We start from the raw sequence: 23,124 nt of genomic DNA on the forward strand, positions 1-23,124 counted from the left end.
CTGAAACTAATGCAACATTGTATGTCAACTATACTTCAATTAAAAGATAAATAAAAAATTTATTTAAAAAGAAAAAGAACATGTTAAGGAATTTCTAACAAGGGTGCCTAAGTGGTTCAGTCAGTTAGGCAGCCAATGCTTGGTTTAGGCTTAGGTAATGATTTCAGGATCATGGGATTGAGCCCTGTGTCAGGCTCTGCACTGGGTATGGAGCCTAAGATTTTCTCTCTCCCTCTTGCTCCTCCCCCCCACCCCCATCAACTCCCACTCTCTCTCTCTAAAATAAATAAATTAATTAAAAAAAATTCTAATAAACTACTTAAAAGATTAAAAAAATAATTGAACAGATAAATCTTCAGAGACCTATGGACAATGTCAAAATGCCTACAACTTATATTATTCCAGGAAAGGAGGAGAATGGTGTAGAAAAAAATATTTGAAGAAATAATGGCCAAAAACTTTATAAATTTGGTGAAAGACATTAATTTACAGATTGAAGATCAGAGAACAGGATAAACTAAAAGAAAACCATGCCCAGACACATAATCAAATTGCTGAGAACCAAAGATAAAGAAAAATCCTGAAAGCAGCTACAGAAGAACATATTACATAAAAGAGAACAATTCAAATGACTACAGATTTCTCATCCAAAACCATGAGGGTCAGAAGGTAGTGGACAACATCTTTAAAGTGTTGAGAAGTCTAAAAAGAAACAGGTATGCTTAAAATTACATTTCAGAACTTCTGTTAGATTCATTAAAGTCACAAAATAATTTATTTTTATTTTTTTTTAATTTTTTTTTTATTTATTTATGATAGTCACAGAGAGAGAGAGAGAGAGGCAGAGACACAGGCAGAGGGAGAAGCAGGCTCCATGCACCGGGAGCCCGATGTGGGATTCGATCCCGGGTCTCCAGGATCGCGCCCTGGGCCAAAGGCAGGCGCCAAACCACTGCGCCACCCAGGGATCCCTAAAGTCACAAAATAATTTAAATTAGCCTAAGATCTGCCAAGCCATTGTACTAAAACTCTAGAAAGCCACGCACCTGGATCTGGCAGCAGATACACAGTTTGGATGGTTATCAGGGACAACACCCTTACCCATGGGGGTGGGCAAAAATGGCAATTTACATTGCCCCACCAATTTCCTGATAGCCTCCTCTGCACGGGAATAAGCAGCACCTACCAGAAACACAAATGTATTAGACAAGTCAGTTATGCTCCAGGCACTGTGATTCTTAAAATAGTTCACAGGAGTTTGCTTTTAGAACTCCTCAAATAATCTGTTTATACAGGGCTTACACTGAAACAAACTGTGACTATGGTTTTTACCTTTGGTATTTTAAAATGTTCAAGAAAGCAACTAATTTCCTCCCCAATAATCTTCTCAATTATTCTGAAGGACATCTACTCCAAAACAAAAGTTGTATCTCTTATCTCTTGATGCTCTCAATGGTCTATTCTATGGTTCCTACCAAATTACTATTCACAATTCCCTAAATACAGATTCTTTACTGACAGGCCCAGGTAGGCAAGGCAGCACTTTGACAGAGAATGGCTCTCTCTAACCTCACAGGTTGCTCCTTACCATCAGCTAACCTGGACTGCTCAGTCTCCTACACTAGGGCATGGAGATTCTAACGAGAGATGTAAGTTTCTAAAGCTCCATAGATCTTTTCAAAGGCTCTACAATTGTAGAACTGCAACAGGGCTAACCTAAGCAGGTCACATATCATTTGTTCTTATGTATGCTTGCGTGCCTGTAGAACAATCACAGGCCCTAAGCCTTCAAGGACACTGAAAACTATCTGAATACAGGAATGATATCATTTCTAATGTCATTAAGGCCATTATAATTCTTTTTAGCTATCTAATTCTATATTCTTTTTTAACACTCATAGAATACTACTCCATATTTGAAACTTGTAATTCTCTGCTGAATCCCAGTAAATAGTATAGTGTACATTCAGATTCAATATAATGCTCCCCCCAATATTAATACCTTAAAATATTTTCTCATATGTCAGATGAAAAATAGCTTTTTTTTCCACCCAGAAAGTTTCCTTGTATTCTCTTTTTTGCCTCAATATCTTTGTCCACCCAGTCCTCTCTTCCTGGACTTGTCTACTCAGTGAGCTATCATCCATCTTTTCAAGGTGTAGCAATGTCATCTCTTCCTGAGTCTTTCCATACCACCTACACAAGCAAATTGTTCCTACTTCCCTTGAGAATCCACCTCACCCTCTCTGTACACACCACTTAAAGGTACACTGTATTTATCTGTTACCAATCTATCTTTAGAAGGGACCACTGGGCAGCCCCCGTGGTGCAGCGGTTTGGTGCCGCCTGCAGCCCGGGGCGTGATCCTGGAGACCCTGGATCGAGTCCCACGTCGGGCTCTCTGCATGGAGCCTACTTCTCCCTCTGCCTGTGTCTCTGCCTCTTATTTTCTCTCTGTGTCTCTATGAATAAATAAATAAAATCTTTAAAAAAAAAAAATAGAAGGGACCACTATTTCTCTGTATATCTTACAAATGTTTTCTAGAATACCTGCCTTATCATACGTACTGATCAAATGTTGGTTCAAATAAGAATGAAAACAAACTAGCATCTACTAAGTTCTTTCTACCTAACTTACTATTTAATTTTAACAATCCTGTTTACATAGTTAATATTTTTGTTTTACAATGAGGTAACTGAGACTCAAAGCAGTTGTTTGCCAGGACCACAGAGCTAATGCATCATATAGCTGCCTTTGACTCAGCTCTGACTTTGATTTTTTTCTGTTGTCCACCATTTTCACTAAAATTATTTTTAGTTTCTATGTAATTAGTTCCTTAGTAGTTGATACTGACTAGCATGATCACAGGTAACTTACAGCCCTCTCAGTTCTAGAATATATAATGGATACCAAAATAAATTGCTGACAGGAGTATAAATTGGTACAATACCTTGAGAGAAGGCAATTTGACGATGTGTACCAAAAACCAAAAATGAATTACTTTTTTAACTTAATTTTCTTTTTGAGAATCTATCTTAAATCCTAAATATGGAAAAAGCGTTGAGGACACACGTTTGTCAGTTATACTAAACAAATATCTGTCAGTGAAGTGTTAGTATATACATGAATAGACGTTAAAATTTTATTTAGGAAAAAATTTAAGACCATGAAGAAATGTTGTTATAATATTAAATGAAATAAATAGAATATAAATAGAACAGTCTATATGGTGTGATCAGAGTGTATGAAATATATATGCAGAAATGAAAAGTATTATATGTTAAAAATAGTTGTTCTTTTATTTGAGAGCAAGAATGTGAGGGAGGGGGGAGGGGCAGAAGGAGAGGAAGAGGGAAAGAATTTTAAGCAGGCTCCACTCCACACTCCCAGGTGGAGGGTTTGATCTCATGACCCTGAGTTCATGACCTGAGCCTAAATAAGAGTCAGATATTTAACTGACCGAGCCACCCAAGTGCCCCCAAAATAGTTGTCTTTGGAGGAAGGCATTTCTTCCTTCTTATCTTCTGGATTTTCCAAAATTTTTTATAATGATCAAATATTATTTTTATAACGGAAAAAAAAAACACATTTTACACATAAGGCTGAAGAAATAGAATGGGTGATATTCCCTTAAAAGGACAAGATCTCTGGGCATTCTAGAAAAATTCTATGGTTTCAAAATTAATATAGAATGCTAAAGGAAAAGAACTCATACTCCAATTTCAAATATTAGATATATTAATAAGTGTACTTTTTTTTTTTTATGATAGTCATACAGAGAGAGAGAGAGAGAGGCAGAGACACAGGCAGAGGGAGAAGCAGGCCCCATGCACTGGGAGCCTGACGTGGGATTCGATCCTGGGTCTCCAGGATCGCGCCCTGGGCCAAAGGCAGGCGCCAAACCGCTGCGCCACCCAGGGATCCCAAAATATTAGATATATTAATAAATAATGAAGACAATTTCTAAATAGAATCCACATTCTTTCAACAGCTTAGCGAGATTTAGAGTTCCATTCAAGGCTACCTTTCCCAATGATAAGGAGGGGCCGTTTGGCATTCCGAAGCACAGATGCTGCCATATATACAGCAGAAGTTTCTGCCATACTAACAGGAGGTGGCAAGCAGCACTCCACGTACCTAGAAATAAAGAGTTCTGTTAATTAAAAGAACCAAGTTTTAAACTTTTTATTACAAAAAGACCAGATCTACAATAAGGTAGAAAAAAACAGTACAATAAACTCTACATACCCACCATGTAGACTGAACAACTAATATCATTTTACCACATTCGCTTTACAACACACACAAATACGCATGCAAATTTGTTTCCTGAACCGTTTTAAAGTGAATTATAGGCAATTATAAGCTTTTCCATGCAGCTCTAAAAGATAAAACCTTTCTCCTATATAACCATAACGTCCTCATCACATCTAGTAAATTAAAAGTTACTCCGTAATACCATCTAAAAGCCAACCAAATGAGTAATTCATTGACAGGATATTTGACTTAATAGCTTTACATTGTAGTAATAATTGTTGCAAGAATAGTAAAAAACACACTCAGAGCCAGTGTTTAATATTATGCACCATTTAATTTCATTTAATTTTCAAAGCAGGGATGCCTGGGTGGCTCAGAGGTCGAGCGTCTGCCTTCAGCTCAGGGCGTGTCCCAGGGTTCCAGGATCAAGTCCCACATCAGGCTCCCCTGGGGAGCCTATTTCTCCCTCTGCCTGTCTCTGCCTCTGTCTCTGGGTCTCTCATGAATAAAAACTAAAGAAAGAAATAAAAAGCTACTAAAAATTTTGTTTTCAAAGCAATGAGGTCAGGCACTACCATTATCTCCATTTTATTATTGTGAAGGAAAACTCAGAAAGTAACTTGCCCAGGGTCCCCAGGTGGTATGTGGCAGAGACTAGACTGACTTTCTGTTTCTAAAGTCTATGCCTTTAACCACCTCACTACATTTCCACTCACTGAGAGAGTCAGTATTTTAGTAATACAAAATGCATTAGGAAAAATTAAAACTGTCATAGGTAAGTATTCTGGATACCAAGACCTTGGTGTTTTCATGTAAGTAGTAAACATCATACACTACACAAAATTTGAGCATATAAAACACACAAAAAACAGACATTCAATTTTTACAAAAATTTTAAAGAAGGCTAACAGAGTTAACTTATCAGAGACTCCTTGCCCTTAGTAATATTTTATCATGTTCAGGTATTATACATGGTAGATATCCTTTTTGTCTGAGTCTTAAAATGAGAAACAACTCTTTGGTATACTGAATATACAGAAATGCACATTTTCTCTCTGTAGTCACTAGAGAACCGCTTAGTCCACAACAGCAGGAATATACTAAATGGTACCCACAGTGATTAACCTTAGTATCCATCCTATCAGAGGTGACTTGGATACCAGTGAAAAATGTTTCTTATACTTTTATTCACTCAGTGTGTATTTAAGGAAGAGAACATGGAAAATCATAGTAACACCTGGGTTGGAATATTTTTAAATCACAGAGATAAACTAAAATTGTTTATGCTGAATCCTAAATAACTTTTCAACAGTCACCTCACCTCATCTCTTGGTTTATACTATGAAGACTCCAAGTAACTCCTACTACATTAACAGGGGTGTATTATTTATGGTCACTGGAAGAATACTTTCAAATGAGTGTTCGGGAGGGGCACCTGGTTGGCTCAGTGGCTGAATATCTGCCTTTGGCTCAGGGCATGATCCTGGGGTCCTGAGATCAAGTCCTGCATTGGGCTCCTTACAGGGAGCCTGCTTCTCCTTCTGCCTATGTCTCTGCCTCTCTCTGTGTGCCTCTCATGAAAAAAATAAAATAAATCTTTAAACACAAAACAAAACAAAACCAATGAGTGTTCAGGTAGTTCCATGTATTTTACTTAATAATTAACCCCCGAATAATTACTAAATAACACCATTGTAATCAACAGACTTAAACACTTTGGCCAGGATTTAGTGTAATTATTAAAGGATCAAAAGTTAAGACAAATGAAGATTAACTTATAAACTGTTATGTAAATTGTTAAAAGGCAAACACTGTAATAACACAGAAAGAACTGTAGTTTAACTTTTTATTATTTTATTTATTAGATTTCTTTAAAATTTTATTTATTTATTCATGAGAGACATACAGAGAGAGAGGCAGAGGGAGAAGCAGGCTCCCTGCAAGGAGCCCGATGCGGGATTCAATCCCAGGTCTCTAGGATCACGCCCTGAGCTGAAGGCAGACGCTCAACTGCTGAGCCACCCAGACGTCCCTATTTATTAGATTTTATTTATTCATTTGATAGAGACACACACACACACAGAGCACAAGCAGTGGGTGAGGGAGGGAAAGGCAGAGGGAGATGGACAAGTAGGCTCCCCACTGAGCTGGTAGCCTGATGTGGGGCTCCATCCAGGGACTTGAGGATCATGACCTGAACTGAAGGCAGATGCTTAACCGACTGAGTCACCTAGGTGCTCCTCCAATATAACTATTACTTACTTTATAGAATTCACATTCACTTGGAAGTTCACAAAATCTGCAGGTATGTCAACATAACAAGGACCTGGACGGCCATAAATACTGCTTCTCACTGCCTAAATTTTTACAAATAGAAGAAAATATTTTAAAATTCTCAATCTTTATCACATAATCCACTTAAAGATAATTAAAAATTGTGAAAGGAATGCTATTTTACTTGCTTCTGGACGTCCCTAGTTGGAGAAATAAACAATTTTAACTAAAATTGAAATGCCCACTATTGATTGTATATATTTTAAAAGATATTTTTGCTTTAAATAAAAGAGATAAGAGAGAAAATACTCACCTAGGTTTTTAAACTTCATGTTATATTACATGCAGTCTTAGAAATTATCCACCAGGCTCTGCCTGCCACCTGTTTACTCTGTAACTTGTACCTCTCTACTTTACTTCCTAGTCCTAATGACCTGGATAAGTTTTCAGAAGCTGTGATGTTACATGTGTCAAATGGTTTCTGTAACACATGGTTTTAAAACAGCTCAAATGTAACTCCACATACAAATGTTGGTTAGCTAAAATTAATTTATAATATGCTCTTTAGTCAATTAAGACATAGTTTTATGTGCATTAGCACTAATTTTCAAAACTAATCTTTTGCAAAAGCGTAAGAAAAGGGTTACCCAGGATTTCATATTTTATCTTTTTTTACTTTTCTGCAGTTAAAAAAAATAACATTAATATCTGAAGTAAAGGAGTAACTTTTTTCAAAAATTATCTGCTTCTATAATTGACAGTAAACATTAAAATATAAATAGTTCTTTAACACTATCATTTTTGACTGCCTGAATATATACCAAATTGTTGCTTATTCTATGGAGAATAAAAATAACACAGGTATGAGCAACTGAGAAAAATCAGTTCACTTGGAGAACTGGTAATTAAATACTTTACCTTTTCAATAATAGAAGGAATAGTTTCTATGCTGCTCGGCCGGGCAGAGAACTTGCAATACAATCTACAAGCTTCAACCTATATACAGAAAGAAAATCAAATAAAATACGGTTTACAAATCATATTAACTTTTCTAATGGAAGACAAAATGTTAAGTCTTTACTTTCTATTATGTGTAGAGAAAAGACAGAGAAAATACATGACCTCCTGAACGTTTTCTTAAAAGCCTAGGCAAAGCACCATCAAATTTCTGCCTCACTATGATTCAGGAGGTAAATCAAAAGAAGACACTATTTTCATTTCTCAGACTGGAGAAAATGAAAGATTTGATAATACTCAGCATTTACCACCACATAGGAAAGCAGGCACTCTCCTAAGCTGCTGGTGAGAGTATAAATGGGAAGGGAAGGTGATAATGTCCACCAAAACTTAAAATGAGCATATCCCTGGACCCAGAAATTCCATAGCCAGGAATACAAAACCTTACCTGCTTTATCTTGTTACAATTATAATCTATCCTTACATTTCTGATGGCTTTCCTATATTTTACTGCTGTGCTGTTTGGGAGGTGTCAATTCAGCAGTACTAATTTTTTACTGTTTAATGTACTCTGAAGCAGTATGTTGAAATAGTCTCTCTTGACAGCTTTTGGTATGAAATCTGTGGAACAGTTGCTATAGTCTTAATCCCAAAGTGTGATAGAATTAAGATTTCCAATCTGGGGCGCCCAGGTGGCTCAGTCAGTTAAATATCTGCCTTCAGTTCAGGTTATGATCCCAGGGTCCTGGGATCAAGCACGGCATCGGGCTCCCTGCTCAGTGAGTGAAGAGCCTGCTTTTCCCTCTGCCTGTGTCTCTGCCTCTCTCTCTCTCTCTCTCTCATATTCTCTCTTTCATGCTCTCTCAATTTATTTATTTTATTTTATTTTTTTTATTTATGATAGAGAGAGAGAGAGAGAGAGAGAGGCAGAAACACAGGCAGAGGGAGAAGCAGGCTCCATGCCAGAAGCCCGACGCGGGACTCGATCCCGGGACTCCAGGATCGTGCCCTGGGCCAAAGGCAGGCGCGAAACCGCTGAGCCACCCAGGGATCCCCTCAATTAAAAAAAAAAAAATCTTAAAAAAAAAAAAAAAAAGATTTTCAGTCTGTTCCTGGTCGTTTCATTTAAAATGTTTCCACAAAAAACAGACACTTGGATTTTAAATCAAATCAGTGCTTTTCTCTTCACATTTTTAATTTCATCTAATAAACTATTATTTTCCCTTTCAGGATAAAAAAAAGTTGCAGTGGACATTATCCTTTGGTTTGTTTTCATCTATAAAGTTTCTGTAGTAAGTTTAAATTTCCTTTTAAATAATGGTTGTTATTCTTTACCATTAACTAAGTAAACTTCAATTCCCTTTCAAAAGGATAAAAATATAACTTGCGTAAACTTACACCAAGATCTAGTACTTTATAATAATTTAAATCATATAAAAATTGTTTATCTTGAGGTTCTCACAATGACTTCTGATTAGACTTTGCCTAAGGGTTTTAACTCTGCTCAGAACTTTGTGCTATAAATGCACAAATATTTTCTTAAGAGTTAATCATTCAGGGAAGCCTAGGTGGCTCAGCCGTTGAGCCCCTGCCTTTGGCCCAGGGAATGATCCTGGAGTCCCGGGATTGAGTCCCACATCGGGCTCCGTACATGGAGCCTGCTTCTCCTTCTGCCTATGTCTCAGCTCTCTCTTTGTCTCTCATGAATAAATAAATAAAATCTTTAAAAAAAAAAAAAAAAAAAGAGTCAATCATTCACTCTCATCTATTTGCTTTCTACAGCTATTCTTAAAACTGTAGCAAATTCTATGTTTATCTTGAGGTTCTCACAATGACTTCTGATTAGACTTTGCCTAAGGATTTTAACTCTGCTCAGAACTTTGTGCTATAAATACACAAATATTTTCTTAAGAATTAATCATGCACTCTCATCTATTTGCTTTCTACAGCTATTCTTAAAACTGTAGCATTGTTTTATACAACTATTTATGAACACCTCTGTTGTACCTGTAATAAATATATAGAAAAAGCAAAAAAAAAAAAAAAAAAAAAAGCACAAAAAACACACCACTACAGCATTTTGTGGGCAAATTCTTTGAGGTTTTTAGAAATTTTTAAATACTTTCTTTCAGCCTGCTAAAATAACAATGAACTTGTCCAGAGTCTACTGATAGTCATTTTATGTAGGATTTTTACTCTCAACTTTTTACTTCTCTAAAGTTTGAGAGGCATAGTCCCACACCATTTATATTCCTGCAACTTGACTCTTAATCTAAGAACTTATTTTCAGAGTTTAAAAGCCTGTCGAAAAGATCTATTTCTTCTAAGACTGCTCCTAAGTAGAGCCTGAGCTTCCTGAAGATGCAGAGTGCATATTCCTAATACAGTCTCACATTATAGGAGTTATGTTCTAGTCAATTCATAAAATATTTAATCTTCCTAGTATAAAGGAAGAAATTTATTGCTGAGGAATTTCTCTCACCCCACCATTTCCAATTTCTCTTACTCCATCCTCTTTAATATGAGACTGTCTTGTAGTTAAGGAAAATTACCTTTAAATTACCTCAGGTACCTCTATTTTATTTTAAATGTTTACCTTACAGACAGAAGTTTTTATTTCTTCTCTATAAATCTAAATAGGATACATTTATGCTACTAAACCCTAAGAAAAATTTTGGAGTTGTGTACCTGTGGAAACTCCTGGAAGGCTCCCATTGTTTCCTGTCTTCTTTCAGAAGAACCACCAATCACAATCAAAGGCCTGAAATATTCATTGTTTTAAAAGAGAATTACAGATGAGATCAATAGGTTAAATACTCAGGACAGTGCCCAATTAATAAACGGCTGTGTATGCTGAGAGAGAGAGAATTTCTTTTTTTTTTTTTTTTTTTTTTTTGAGAATTTCATTTTCCCTTAAAAACTATAGATTGGGGCAACTGGGTGGCTAAGCAACTTGCTCTTGGTTTCCCCTCAGGTCATGACCTCAGGCTGTGAGATCTGAGATTGAGCCCGAGTTGGACTGGGTACTGGGCATGGAGCCTGCTCAGGATTCTCTCTCTCTCTCCCCCTCGGCCCCTCCCCCTGCTCCTGTGCATTCTCTCAAATAAATAAACAAAATCTCTAAAACAAAAAAACTACAGATTAAAAAAGATTTAGGAAGCAATCTAAGACAAGAACACTTCCATAATCTCAGAAAAAGCTGAAATTTATAGTAAACGCTTTTCCTCCATGCCTCCCACTTCTAAGCCCTTCTGGGTGCTGAAGCTAAACCTCTAGGTGTGATGATGTAAAATAAATTTTTATGCCCTTCCCATTAGTCTTGGGATTAAAAGGAGGAAACTATTTTTTTTTTCAGCTTTCCTAAGTGAGTCTACTTGGAAATGGCGGAGTGAGAGAAATTCCTTGGCAATACATTTCTTATCCTTCAAGAAGAAGATACTTCTAAAAAAAAAATCAGACCCTAAAAGTAGGTAAGAAAGAGAAAGTCTACGAGGGAAGGATAAAAAGAAGGCATATAGAAAGAACGTAAACAATGTTCTTCCTACTAGAACATTAGTCTAAATAACACTAAATATTTAATCTTCCTTCCTAGTATTCTATGAATTGACTAGAACACAACCCCCTTTAACATGATCTTACTGGTAAAGTACCAAAAATGGGGTTAAGGGCAAGGTCAAAGAGTAGGTACTAAGGAGCTTATGAAGCAAACTAAAAAATATAATTTCAATTGTCTTGCTAGTTATGTAAAACAAGATGAAGAATTGTATACACTCTTACATACTGAGCTGGGGTCTTTAAAAAATAATTCTGGGGATGCCTGGGTGGCTCAGTGGTTCAGTGTCTGCCTTTGGCTCAGGGCATGATTCCGGCATCCTGGGATGGAGTCCCATATCAGGCTCCCCGCAGGGAGCCTGCTTCTCCCTCTGCCTGTGTCTTTGCCTCTCTGTCTCTCTCATGAATAAACAAGTAACACCTTCAAAAAAACTAAAATAAAAAAAATAAAGATTTAAGAAAGTAATTCTGCACTTAAGGAGGACTTTACACACATTCACCTACATATATATAGAGAAAAATACATACAAAAATTCCAAAATGTGTTTTTTTAAAGTTTTATACACAGTGTAGATTTAATGAATTAAACACAGCCTATTCCCGTAAGTTTACATACACATCTTAATGAACGGAGATGGTAGATGAAGGACATATTATATACTTCTAGTCTCTGTGAGTTAAACACAGAGCTACGCCCATATGCTTCTACATGTGTGTTTAGAAACACATTTTCTTTCTTTCTTTCTTTCTTTCTTTCTTTCTTTCTTTCTTTCCTTTCTTTCCTTTCTTTCCTTTCTTTCTTTTCTTTCTTTTCTTTCTTTTCTTTCTTTTCTTTCTTTCTTTCTTTTTTTAATGTAGGCTTCATGCCCAACATAGGGCTTGACCTTTTGACTCTGAGATTAAGAGTTACATGATTTACCAACTGAACCAGCCAGGTACCCCTAGAAATACTTATACCTTAATGAAGGAAGATGTTAATCGAAAGAAGGTGTATATACAAGACAGACTCAATGAGTTAAGCATATATGTATGCTCATATGCTTCTATACGTAAGTTTTCCCCAAACTCCAAAATGTTAACATTGTTTACCTAAGTAAGAATACTGATGTTTTTTATGTTCTTCCTAATACTGTTCTTAATTTTTTACTGAACTATTCCCTCCAGCACTTGATTCCAAATCTTCCCATCCCAGATCACTAATAACAATTAATTACCAACAGTTCACATTTGCATTTGCCATACCACCCAAAGCGTGGATAAGACCTGGGCCAGAAACCACGAGGCATACACCTGGCCTAGAAGCAAAACAGAATTTATTGTATTAAAAGCAAGTCAAATGCAGTATCTGATTAATATCACTCTAGGGGGAAACATGGCAACCTTCTTGGAACTTCAAAAGAAAGACATATAGGTCTTTACTATAATTCATAAAGCAATTATTAGAATATTCTCTGAATTAAAAGAAATGAGAAAGATTAGTATTCCTGCAAGAAAGAAGATCACCTATCATCTTCACACTGTATTTCACTAACGTCTTCATATTTTGAACCTTTTCATATTTTGAAGAGGTTATATTTAGGCCCAATCAATTTAACTACAATTCAAAGCCAATTTTTGATGCTGAGTACATTTCTGCATGGAGAAAAGTGTTCAAATGTCATTTGATCTCTGACAGAAAATAATTCTGAAATGTAATGCTCTGCTTCAAATGTTTTAAATTGAATTTGAAAGCTTCATGCTAGATGGACTTTCTAACCTTAAAACACTCAAGGACAGTGTATCTCCATATAATTCAGTTTGCCATTTTACATTTATAAAGTCATTTCTTAAGATATTCTATTTAAGACAACCTTTAAAAGAGATTGAAATAAAACAAAGACTTTAGTTTACCTGCCTGTCAGATATCCAACCGCAGAGGCAGCATAACAAGCCTACAAAGAAAAAATACCAGAACTTAAGCATATTGGGATCCTGACAGTAAGTACACATATAAAAATTCACTATTCAGTAACAAACTAGAACTAAGGGGTGCCTGGGTGGCTTAGGTGGAGAAGTGTCTGCCTTCGGCTCGGGTCATGATCCAGGGGTTCTAGGATCAAGCCCTATATCAAGCTCCTGCTCAGTAGAGGGGAGCCTGCTGCTCCCCCTGCTTATGCTCTCTTTCTGTAAATAAATAAAATTGAAAGAGAAAGAAAGAAAGAAAGAAAGAACGAACTGAATGGTAAAGGAGGAACTGGAATGCTTTCGTTTTTAACAAGTAATGTTCTACCTGTAAATTTCAAATAATGGTTTAGGTATCTCATCTAGTTCTTAGTATTTTGAGGAACTTATCTATATCACACCTAGTTTATTAGTAATATCTTCTTACAACTGATTATATATCTGCAGGATCAGCAGAAATGTTCTCTATCTTACTCCTAATATTGGCAATTTGTGTTTTCTCTCTTTTCTTTTTCATCTGTCTTCCAGGGATTTATCAAATTTATTAATCTTTTCAAATAACTAAGTTTTGGCTTCGTTGATTTTTCTATATTGTTCGTTTATTTTCTAGTTCACTGATTTCTGCTCTTGTACTTATTATTTTACTCTTCATTTGGCGTTTAATTTGGTTTTCTTTTTCTAGTTTTTTAAAACGTAAGCTTAGAGCACTGATTTTTGCTCTTCCTTGGTAAGAGTCATTCATTTGTTCACTCATTCATTTATGTATTTTAGATTTATTTATTTATCTGATAGAGAGAGAGAACATGCACATAAGCGGGGGAGCAGGAGAGGGAGAAGAAGGCTCCCTGCTGAACAGGGAGCTCGACATGGGGCTTGATTCCAGGACCCAGGATTGCTACCTGAGCCGAAGGCAAATGCTTAACCAACAGAGCCACCCAGGTGCCCCAGTTAGTTTTTACTTTTAAACTACACTTTAGCTGCGGAGCAAAAAAAAGGAGAGGTGTTAAATAAGAGATAACCTGAAAAAATGCTAAATGCCCTCTCAAATAAATCCTGTTTCTTAGTGTGGGAATCTTTTACAGTATTATTTATTATTTTAGAAATAATAAAAAGTAGGATATTTTCTAACCTCCATTCAACTTGAACTTAAATGTTTAGAACGTAACTGTAAAAAATTAAAAATAAATTTTTATGAATCATAATCCTAACTGGCACCACTACATATGCCCAACTAAGAACGTGCATAAAGGCTCTGTACCATTTCTGTGTTACTATCTCCATTGGCCCTTATCTCTTTTCCCTTTTGCACCTAAGGTCAAATTCACGTAGGATAATAAAACTCCTAAGAATTCAAGTGCATAAAATATAATACCTGTTGCAATACGAACACCTACTTGGACACTGAGGAGCCCTGTCCATTAATTAAGCCAAGGTAAGAAATGTTGCTACAGGATACAAAAGACAAAACAACATATAACAAAAATTATATTCTTCTATTGCAGATGTCAAAAGTTGAAAAGGAACTCTTTTTTATAGATCATAAAACATGTATTTCTCAAGGTACCTGAGTAGCTCAGTTTGCTGGTTAAATATCTGTCTTCCACTCACGTCATGATCCCGGGGTCCTGGGAGTCCCCACATCAGGAAGCCTGCCTCTCCCTCTCCCTCCACCCCTCTCCCCCTTCACTGGTGTATTCTCTCTCTCTCGTCCTTCAAATAAATAAAATAAAACAAAAACAAGCAAACAAAAAGACATGTATTTCTCTACCAAGTTACCTCCACTCACACACAGAATATTGTGTATAGTAGTGAAAAAGCAGACTCTAGAGCTAAATTGCTTTGATTCAATCCTGCTCTACCACTTTCTGTTGTGTAATTTTGGCAAGTTACTGGCTTCCTTATAGATAAGGAACTGACAGCACTGCTGTGAGAATAAGATCAATTAATACATGCAAAACACTCCGAATATTGACTGCACAAAGTTAGAAATGTAACAGTGAAAAGAGTGTGCCTGCTTCCTGGAAAGCTGGTCAGTATATGTCTTGATTACTCTAAGGATCTGATGAAAGACAATCAAGGCACAACCAATTACACCTTTTTCTCTACAACATGTAATTGGATGTCAAGTCATCTTCTGCCTCTTGTATGGTTTCTGAATCTGTTTTCATCCGTTCTCACATTCTCTCTTCATTACCCTGGCATTACCCTTAATTCAGGCACTAGTGAAGTCATCCTGACTACAGCAAAGAGTCAGGTTGACTGAGGGGACTATGTACTACTAGGAATGTCCTACAGGTATCTCAAACTCATATCCAAATTTGAATTCATTATCTTTTCACTCCAAATTAGCTCTTCCATCTGTATTCCTGATCGGAGTCAGCGGTATTGTGATCCACTTAGCCAGTTAAGAAAGCCCAAAATGAAGAATCATCTCCAGAAGAACCAGTCCTCTACTTCCTATCTGGTTAATGCTACCTATCCTTCGAGACAGCTTAGGGATCATGTCCTCCAAGAAACCTTTTCTGAAGTTTTTGGCTGAGCTGAGTATTGTTTTCTGGGCTTCCACAGCACCTTCAGTATACCTCTATCACAGCACTTATCACATTATAATAAAATTATCTGCTTATGTCTGTCTCCACAGCTAGGCTATAAGCCTCAAGGATGAGTATATCATTATATCCATATGCCCGATAAAGCACCTGGGGTCTAGAGGCCACTAAGCTAAGCTCCACTAAGCTTATAGGGACTGAAATAAAACTTCAAGCTTCCCTGCTGATACATACTCTCGTCCACCATGATTTCTAAAGTACAAATCTAATTATGTCTCCCACCTATTTAGAAAAACTTTTACAGTCTCATCCAATCCCAAGTCCACATTCCTTTTCCAGCCATAGACTTAATGTAACCTTTCCTCAATCTACCTATTTGGTCTCACAGCACACTGTGCCTTTAAGCTATTCTGATATAACACAGCATGAACAAACATTGCATAATCTTCTCTGTCCCACTCAGAATAAGTCACCCTTCATATGTGCCATTCTTTATACATATATCTACTGTAAGTTACTACACTAGATAAATTTGTTCTGTGTGTTTTGCCCTCACCTTCCAAACTGTGATCAACTTAAAGATCAAGACTAAACCTGATTCCTTCAATATATCTGCAGGTTTGGGCTTGCTTTACTAGGTGAATCACAGTGCCACTGACTCAAACTGCGAATACAGAGGAAAGAGCCAATCTGGAGGGAAAAGATAACAAATTCAAAATCAGACATGAGGGGACGCCTGGGTGGCTCAGTGGTTGAGCGTCTGCCTTTGACTCAGGGCATGATCCTGAGGTCTGGGATCGAGTCCCACATCGGGCTCCTGTGGAGAGCCTGCTTCTCCCTCTACCGGTGTCTCTTTCTCTGTCTCTCACGAATAAATAAATAAAATCTTAAAAAAAAAAAAAAAAGTCAGACATGAGTTTGAATGCCTGTAAGAGATTCCTAGCACATATTTCCCTCAGTCAGCTTGACTCTTTGCAATAAGTAAAAGGAAGACATAAGCACCAGTACCTGGAATGTACTCATTAAACGTGTGGTGTATGAGGAAGAAACCAGACATTCCGCCTCCAGAAAAACAGTAAAATATAAGTCTTATTAATCGGGGGGATCCCTGGGTGGCGCAGCGGTTTGGCGCCTGCCTTTGGCCCAGGGCGCGATCCTGGAGACCTGGGATCGAATCCCACATCAGGCTCCTGGTGCATGGAGCCTGCTTCTCCCTCTGCCTATGTCTCTGCCTCTCTCTCTCTCTCTCCGTGACTATCATAAATAAAAATAAAAAATTAAAAAAAAAAAAAAAAGATTTAAAAAAAAAAAAAAAAAAAGTCTTATTAATCGGTCACTAGCTTCATCTTCTCAAAAAGATGACAGAATAGAATGTTGTTCCAATTAAGAAGACAGAAAGAATACAAAATGAAGATCTGATTTAAGATTTTAAAGAACTATAATCCTCAAATCTTATACTTAGGGATTGTCAGTCAATTAATAAAAAACATGGTAAGCTTCTGTATCATCCAAAAACCCCAGCCACACCAAGCACTATGGAGACAGAACAAATGAACCTGCTCTCTAGAAGCCCACATCTGATGGCAGAGGAAGGGCAGCATTTAGGGAGGTCAAGGCAACTGTCTGGGCAACAGGTGGCAAGAGCCTGAATTAGAGAGCAACGCTGAGAGTGCCAAGCAGGAATACTTTGCTTTAGATGGACTGACAGGATATGACACTGTAGAGGTAGTTTCTTGATCTTTTAAACCAGCACTGGTGATAGGAGGGCAAGGCTGGGCTGACAAAATGTCTTATTTTCCATTCTTTTGCTTCCAAATAAGGTTCTAAGAAGAGTGGCAGCATGATGTTGTGGAAGGGGCACTGGACTGGGATTGAGGACACGGGAGTTCCAATCATGGCTTTATCATTTGTGACACTGTCACCTTGCAGGGCCACCTACTATGTAACAGGCTACCTGGCCTTCACCCATTCATCTTGTAGGAACTCCCTGAGCACCTATCATGTGCTACGCAGTGGGGATACAGAGGAGTCAAGGAAAAAATAATACCTCTCCTCTCTTAGAGCTCACAGACTAATAGGGAAATCAGACCAGACAAACAACACAGAAAATCAGACACGAACAGGTAGTTATGAGAGGACAGAAGGCCTGGATTCAGACTGGGAAACTGTTCCCTCCAATTCCGACTCTCTAGACTTGGCAAAGTACAAGCAGCGCCAAGAGCTTGGCCTCCAGACTCAGAACCCCTGGGCTCAAACCCTGGCTCCGCCACTACCAACTGTCGCCTCGGGCAAATCACTTAACCTCTCACCTTCCTCCTCTGTCAGCTAGGATTAACAAGAGTTCTTGCTTCATAGGCTTGTTGTGCTTGGCATGAGTTTAGTACAGGGGCAGGGGTAACCGCGGAGCGTCTGCAACCAATACTTGTGTCATCATCAATCATTTCCAATCACGCTGCTGGCTCCCAGCGTCCAGGCTTACCGCTTGCTCATTCCTCATCCCCACATATCTGATGCCCAGCTTCTGCGCCGCAACGGCGATTTCGGTCACTGGGATGCCCACGATGCCAAACACGTACTCCACATCCTGGGGGGCAGGAACAGGGGAGTAAACGCCCGCCCTCCCCCCGCCCCCGCGGCGCCAGAAGGGAAGCCTCAGGGCGAACCTCCCGTCCCACCCCGGCGTTCTCGCCGTCCGCCGCCACCGCTCCGCTCCCTCCCGGCTTCCGTAGGAGCCTTTCGCGGCAGCAGAGTCGCCGTACTTGGGTTTTCAGGGCCTGGGCGATGACTTCAGCACCAGAAACCTTCTCCTCGCCCCCGTCGCTACGCTCGGCGAAGGCGCTCTCCGCCATCTTCCACCTCAAAAAGTTCGAGGTACTCGCGGAGGCAACAGGCAGCAGACGCGGAGCGACCCAGCCAAACTGAGGGGGCAGCCACGCGCCAATCGTGGGGCCCGGTCCTGTGACTGACAGGGGAAGGCGACCAACCGCTTGAAATAGCGGAAGGAAAAGGCGGGGCTTACGTTCGTCGGCTCGCAGGATGAGGCGGGGAGGTAAACACGCTCCTTCTCCAATCAGAGCCGTGCACTTTGCCCGGCTCCTCCATTCGCCGGGGCAGAGCGTCAGGAGGAGGCAGGCCTAGCAGTAGGCGGAGGCCTATGCCGAGCAGGTGAGACCCCGAACCTGGGGGGCCTCTCGCCTCCCCCGCCCCCGCCCCCGTCCGATTACCTTCCGGAGCCTTCGGGGCGCGCGGAGGCGAAGGGCGCATGCGCATAGTGGGGCCGCAGGAGGGCTAGGAGCACGTGCGGAAGGGGGCGTGGCGGGGTGTGCGGCCCCCGACCCCGCCGTGCTCTAGGGGCCGAGGGCCGGCTCGCAAAGGCTGCTGGGACCGGGGTGGGCTGAGCCGAGCCCCAGCGCGGTGCAGACTTGTAGGGTCGCGTCGTGGTTCTGGGCTGCTTGTGTCCTAGGCATTTGTTACGTGCTTTTTTGTTTGTACACAATTTTGTCACTTTAAAGAAGTTTCATCTGGGGGGGGGGGCGCTCGACGGGATGAGCACTGGGCGTTATGCTCATAACGAGTGCGAGTGCAAATTGCACTCCAATAAAAAAAATAATAATAAAATTAAAAAAAAAAGTTTCACAACTGTGCAGTTCGTGAAACATGGTAATGAACTGCTACGCGTTAATTAAATTCGTACATGGATGTGTCTGCGGTGTCTCTCCCAGTGGTAGAAATAAGGACACTGAATTTTACAAGCCAGAGACAGTAACTGTTCACCCCATTTCTCCGATTCCCGAACTTGTACTCTCCTCACTCTTCAGCTCTTAGGCTAGAAGGGACAAGGAAGGAACCCTTGAACCTAGTTACTTTTGCAGGACTTGAGCTCCCAACCCTGAGGTCAAGACCTGAGCTGCAGTCAACACCCAGGTACCCCTGAACGTAGTTGCTTCTGACCATTGTTTCCTCTAACTCTTACTACTGTCTCTTCCTCTCCATTCTCTGTCCCATTTTTGTCTTTCCAAAATCAGGAAACGTGGGATTTCATAATTCTTAGATTTAGGTTCTGTTGACCAGCCCCTGTAGCTGAAAATCTTTTAAAACACATTTATGAGGCGCGCTGGGGCGGCTCAAAAAAACAAAACAAAACAAAACAAAAACTTGCACTTTTGAGCAGAAAAAGATGCTTGTAATGTGCAACTTTTGTAATGTGCAAAAACTTGCACTTTTGAGCAGAAAAAGATGCTTGTAATGTGCAATGTGGCCTCTGAGTTATTAAATCTGAGTTCTTAAACTTGTTATCTCCATAACAAAGAGGGACTAAATTTTTTAGGATTTCGAGTGTTTTAAAGCAAAGAGAAAAGTAATATGTGGAAGGTAAAGAGAGAGGGGAGTGGATCATGGATAGAGAAATGAATGAAAAGTATTGGAAAGTGAAAGGATTTCTAAACCCGAGACTTTCCAACCGCAGTCCTGGGCCCTTCCAAAAGGTCTTCCTTTCAGCGTTTCAAGCCCTAACCCCCACCCTATACAGAAGAGAATGAAATAGTTGCCTTTCTGGATGCAGAGACCTGGCCTCCATAAGGTATCCCATCAAATAGATTTCTTTGATGTCTCAGAGTTCTTTTAAACATAAATGCAGATCTTGCATTCCACTCCAAAGTATATCCATATCTAATATAAATTTTAGTATCTTTTTATGAGATGAACATACAATTAAATGTACAGATCTTAAATATTAAATAAGTTTTGACAGTTGTATACACCTATGTAATCACCACCCAAAATAAAAATGACATTTTAAACTCCCTGTCAAGTGAAATTGACATTCCAGAAATATGCAAAATGTTCTTTATATGGCTTTGAGTAGTCCTGTTCTTTGTCTCCTTCAGGCTGTTTCAGAAGCATGGACCCCACTCTTCTCTATCATGTAGTATTGTTTATATTGGTACCTATGTGACAGTCTCTACTCCCATTGCATCAGAATCACTTGGAAAGCTTTTTATTTTTTTATTTTTTTTTTTCAGAATTCATTTTGTCATTTTCTTTTAAAGATTTTATTTATTTATTCATGAGAGACACAGAGAGAGAGAGGCAGAGACACAGGCAGAGGGAGAAGCAGGCTCCATACAGGGAACCTGACGTGGGACTCGATCCTAGGTCTTCAGGGTCATGCACTGGGCTGAAGGAGGCACTAAACTACTGAGCCACCTGGAAAGCTTTTTAAAAATACAGTTGCTTGGGCCCCACACCATATTTTCTGAATCAATGTGTTAGGACAAGTTAGGCACCCATATTTTTTTTAAGCTGTTACATAGTTGTTTTTTTTTGTTCAAATTTTTATTTATTTATGATAGTCACAGAGAGAGAGAGGCAGAGACATAGGCAGAGGGAGAAGCAGGCTCCATGCACCGGGAGCCCGACGTGGGATTCGATCCCGGGTCTCCAGGATCGCACCCTGGGCCAAAGGCAGGTGCCAAACCGCTGCACCACCCAGGGATCCCACATAGTTTTGATTTACACTCCGACTTGGAACCACTAGCTCTGTACTCCTGCTAGGGGCATCTGTTAACCATTAAATGTGTGATTGCCTGTTACCAGAGCAATACCATTGATTAGTTTGGATTTACAGGTTCAAAGCTGGTTTGACATTGGCAGCAAAGACTGTGTAGATGGTTAGTTCATGGGCCTTGTATCTACTTTTGTGTCAAGAGTCACAGACAAAAGCAGTCTATATAAAGTGTGGTGAAAACCGTACAGTGGGGATCCCTGGGTGGCTCAGTGGTTCAGTGCCTGCCTTTGGCCCAGGGCGTGATCCTGCGTTCCTGGGATTGGGTCCCACGTTGGGCTTCTGGCATGGAGCCTGCTTCTCCTTCTGCCTGTGCCTCTGCCCACCCCCTCTCTCTTTCTATGTCTATCATGAATAAATAAATAAAATCTTTAAAAAAAACTGTACAGTGAATTAGAACAAACTCCCTGAATTCATGATAACTGGGTTGCAAAGAGGATACCTTATCAACTGACTGGATTTTGTCCTTTAGCAAAGGGAAAAGTCAATGAGACTGTTTAAACTTGCTTTCACCTTTATATCTTTGGTTCAGGGTGCAACATTCCACTGTTCACTTGGTCTGATGATTGAGCAGAAGTGATGATGGTCCTCATCCCCAGGATTAGCAGGCACTGGGAGCAGCTGTGATTATAGAATTCTTCGTGATTTATCCAAGGCCCTTCCATGCAGACTTTGTAAGCATTAACCACATTCTTAATACTTTCATTGATGGTAGACATGGAATTTTATTCGTTGGATGTTCTATTGGATTTTTTTTTTTCGTTTGCTTTTGTTTGTTTATTCATGGAAGGAGGTCAAAGAAGGAATAAGTCTTAATTTTTTTAAAAGAAAAGACTAACATAATGATAATATGCTCTCTAAACAGCGGAGCCAATCATCAAAGTAGAGTAATCTGAGTCTATTGGGAGGAACAAGGAGAGAGTTAGCATCCCCTTTATTAGGAATGATCTCAATTTCCTCCAGCAACCTGGGTTTCTTTGGAGGAGGCCTGTTTAGACAATCACCCAGTATATCAGAAGGGGGGTTATCAGCCTGGTTTGTGGTCAGACACATTCTGCAAGAGGTTCTTAGATCAGGGTTCTGAATTAGGGCCATAGGGTACCTCAGTTCATTTACCCTGTTTCCTGCAGAAGAGATCTGATAGATCATACTGAGGTCATGCAGTGTTACAAAAGAAGATCAATTCTTTCTTAAAATTTGTAATTCAAATTTTTTCAGTGCATTAAAAGGCATGCCAAGGGAGAGTCCTTGGGAACCAAAGAAGCCTAGAGAAAGTCCATTATCAAAAATTGCTCCCAGCTCCTGGGTGATGTCCCACACAGAATATGTTGGAGGTGGTGGGTGTCCAGTGACCAGAGGCATCCCTTGAATAAAATAACAATTGATCAGCATCTCTGCTGTAAGGGCCCCATAGAAGGGACTGCCTGTGTCCCCTCTTCCCTGTTTCATTCTAGAGTACAAATGGGTGCCAGTGAATGGACCGAAATACCATGCACTGTGGTATGAAGAACCTGCCATTTCTAACCCATAGAATACACCAGAAAAGTTTTATAAGGGGAAATTACCCAATTTAGTAACTTAGGCAGTCAGCAGGGTACATTGATGAAAAATAGTAAAGATAGATATCCATCATGACTTAAGCAATATTCCAACACATGCAGTCCTTAGAGTTGACTTCCCTAGAAAACGGTCCCGAGTTGAGTTTCAATTCAATCAGGTACTGGTTTCAGGCCAGCTCTAAGTGGAGGTTTTGTGCCCAGAAGCAGCTAGACCCGAGATGTGAAGGGGATCACATTAGACCAATGAGGAGGAAACCCCACAAGGGAGTCTTAAGAGGGCAGGTGTCCTAGTGACTTAGCTGGCTGTCCCGTGCCCAAGACAGCATTATATAAAGACAGGAAGAAAGGGCATCAAGTTTCTGGGTCTTAGACCATTCTGGCCAGGGTTCTAATTTCCAGCCAAAAGGCAGGCTTTTCCCTCCCAATAGAGTAGCCAGGGCTAGAAGATTGCAGCCTGAGCAATCAATATGA

The 23,124-nt window shown here is 39.5% G+C and overlaps 2 protein-coding genes across 15 annotated transcripts in view; one reads left to right on the top strand and one right to left on the bottom strand.

Annotated features, from left to right (window-relative positions):
• Positions 1 to 18,742, bottom strand: part of LOC140614043 (2-hydroxyacyl-CoA lyase 1) — a 118,619-nt gene extending 99,877 nt beyond the window's left edge. For 4 of the 12 annotated variants that reach the window (XR_012014939.1, XR_012014940.1, XR_012014938.1 and 1 more), the window contains exons 1-9: positions 18,291 to 18,493; positions 18,011 to 18,115; positions 12,932 to 12,972; positions 12,256 to 12,336; positions 10,178 to 10,250; positions 7,451 to 7,528; positions 6,521 to 6,615; positions 4,026 to 4,138; positions 1,047 to 1,182 (exon numbers count right to left, since the gene is read on the bottom strand). Coding sequence is in view for 9 of the 12 variants with exons in the window: in XM_072792816.1 (XP_072648917.1) it covers positions 1,047 to 1,182; positions 4,026 to 4,138; positions 6,521 to 6,615; positions 7,451 to 7,528; positions 10,178 to 10,250; positions 12,256 to 12,336; positions 12,932 to 12,972; positions 18,011 to 18,115; positions 18,291 to 18,380 (812 nt within the window). In the remaining 3 variants the exon portion in view is untranslated. Of the gene's footprint in view, positions 1 to 1,046; positions 1,183 to 4,025; positions 4,139 to 6,520; positions 6,616 to 7,450; positions 7,529 to 10,177; positions 10,251 to 11,270; positions 11,789 to 12,255; positions 12,337 to 12,931; positions 12,973 to 17,840; positions 18,116 to 18,290 lie in introns of those variants that run through there. The other 8 variants (XM_072792818.1, XM_072792817.1, XM_072792820.1 and 5 more) reach the window with 8 other exon arrangements.
• Positions 18,264 to 23,124, top strand: part of BTD (biotinidase) — a 31,783-nt gene continuing 26,922 nt past the window's right edge. Inside the window, exons 1-2 of one of the 3 annotated variants that reach the window (XM_072792845.1) lie at positions 18,264 to 18,696; positions 21,627 to 21,768. Coding sequence is in view for 2 of the 3 variants with exons in the window: in XM_072792844.1 (XP_072648945.1) it covers positions 18,686 to 18,696 (11 nt within the window). In the remaining variant the exon portion in view is untranslated. The remainder of the gene's footprint in view (positions 18,697 to 21,626; positions 21,769 to 23,124) is intronic. The other 2 variants (XM_072792843.1, XM_072792844.1) reach the window with 2 other exon arrangements.

Source organism: Canis lupus, chromosome 22 (assembly GCF_048164855.1).
Source record: "Canis lupus baileyi chromosome 22, mCanLup2.hap1, whole genome shotgun sequence".
Taxonomy (NCBI): Eukaryota; Metazoa; Chordata; class Mammalia; order Carnivora; family Canidae; genus Canis; species Canis lupus.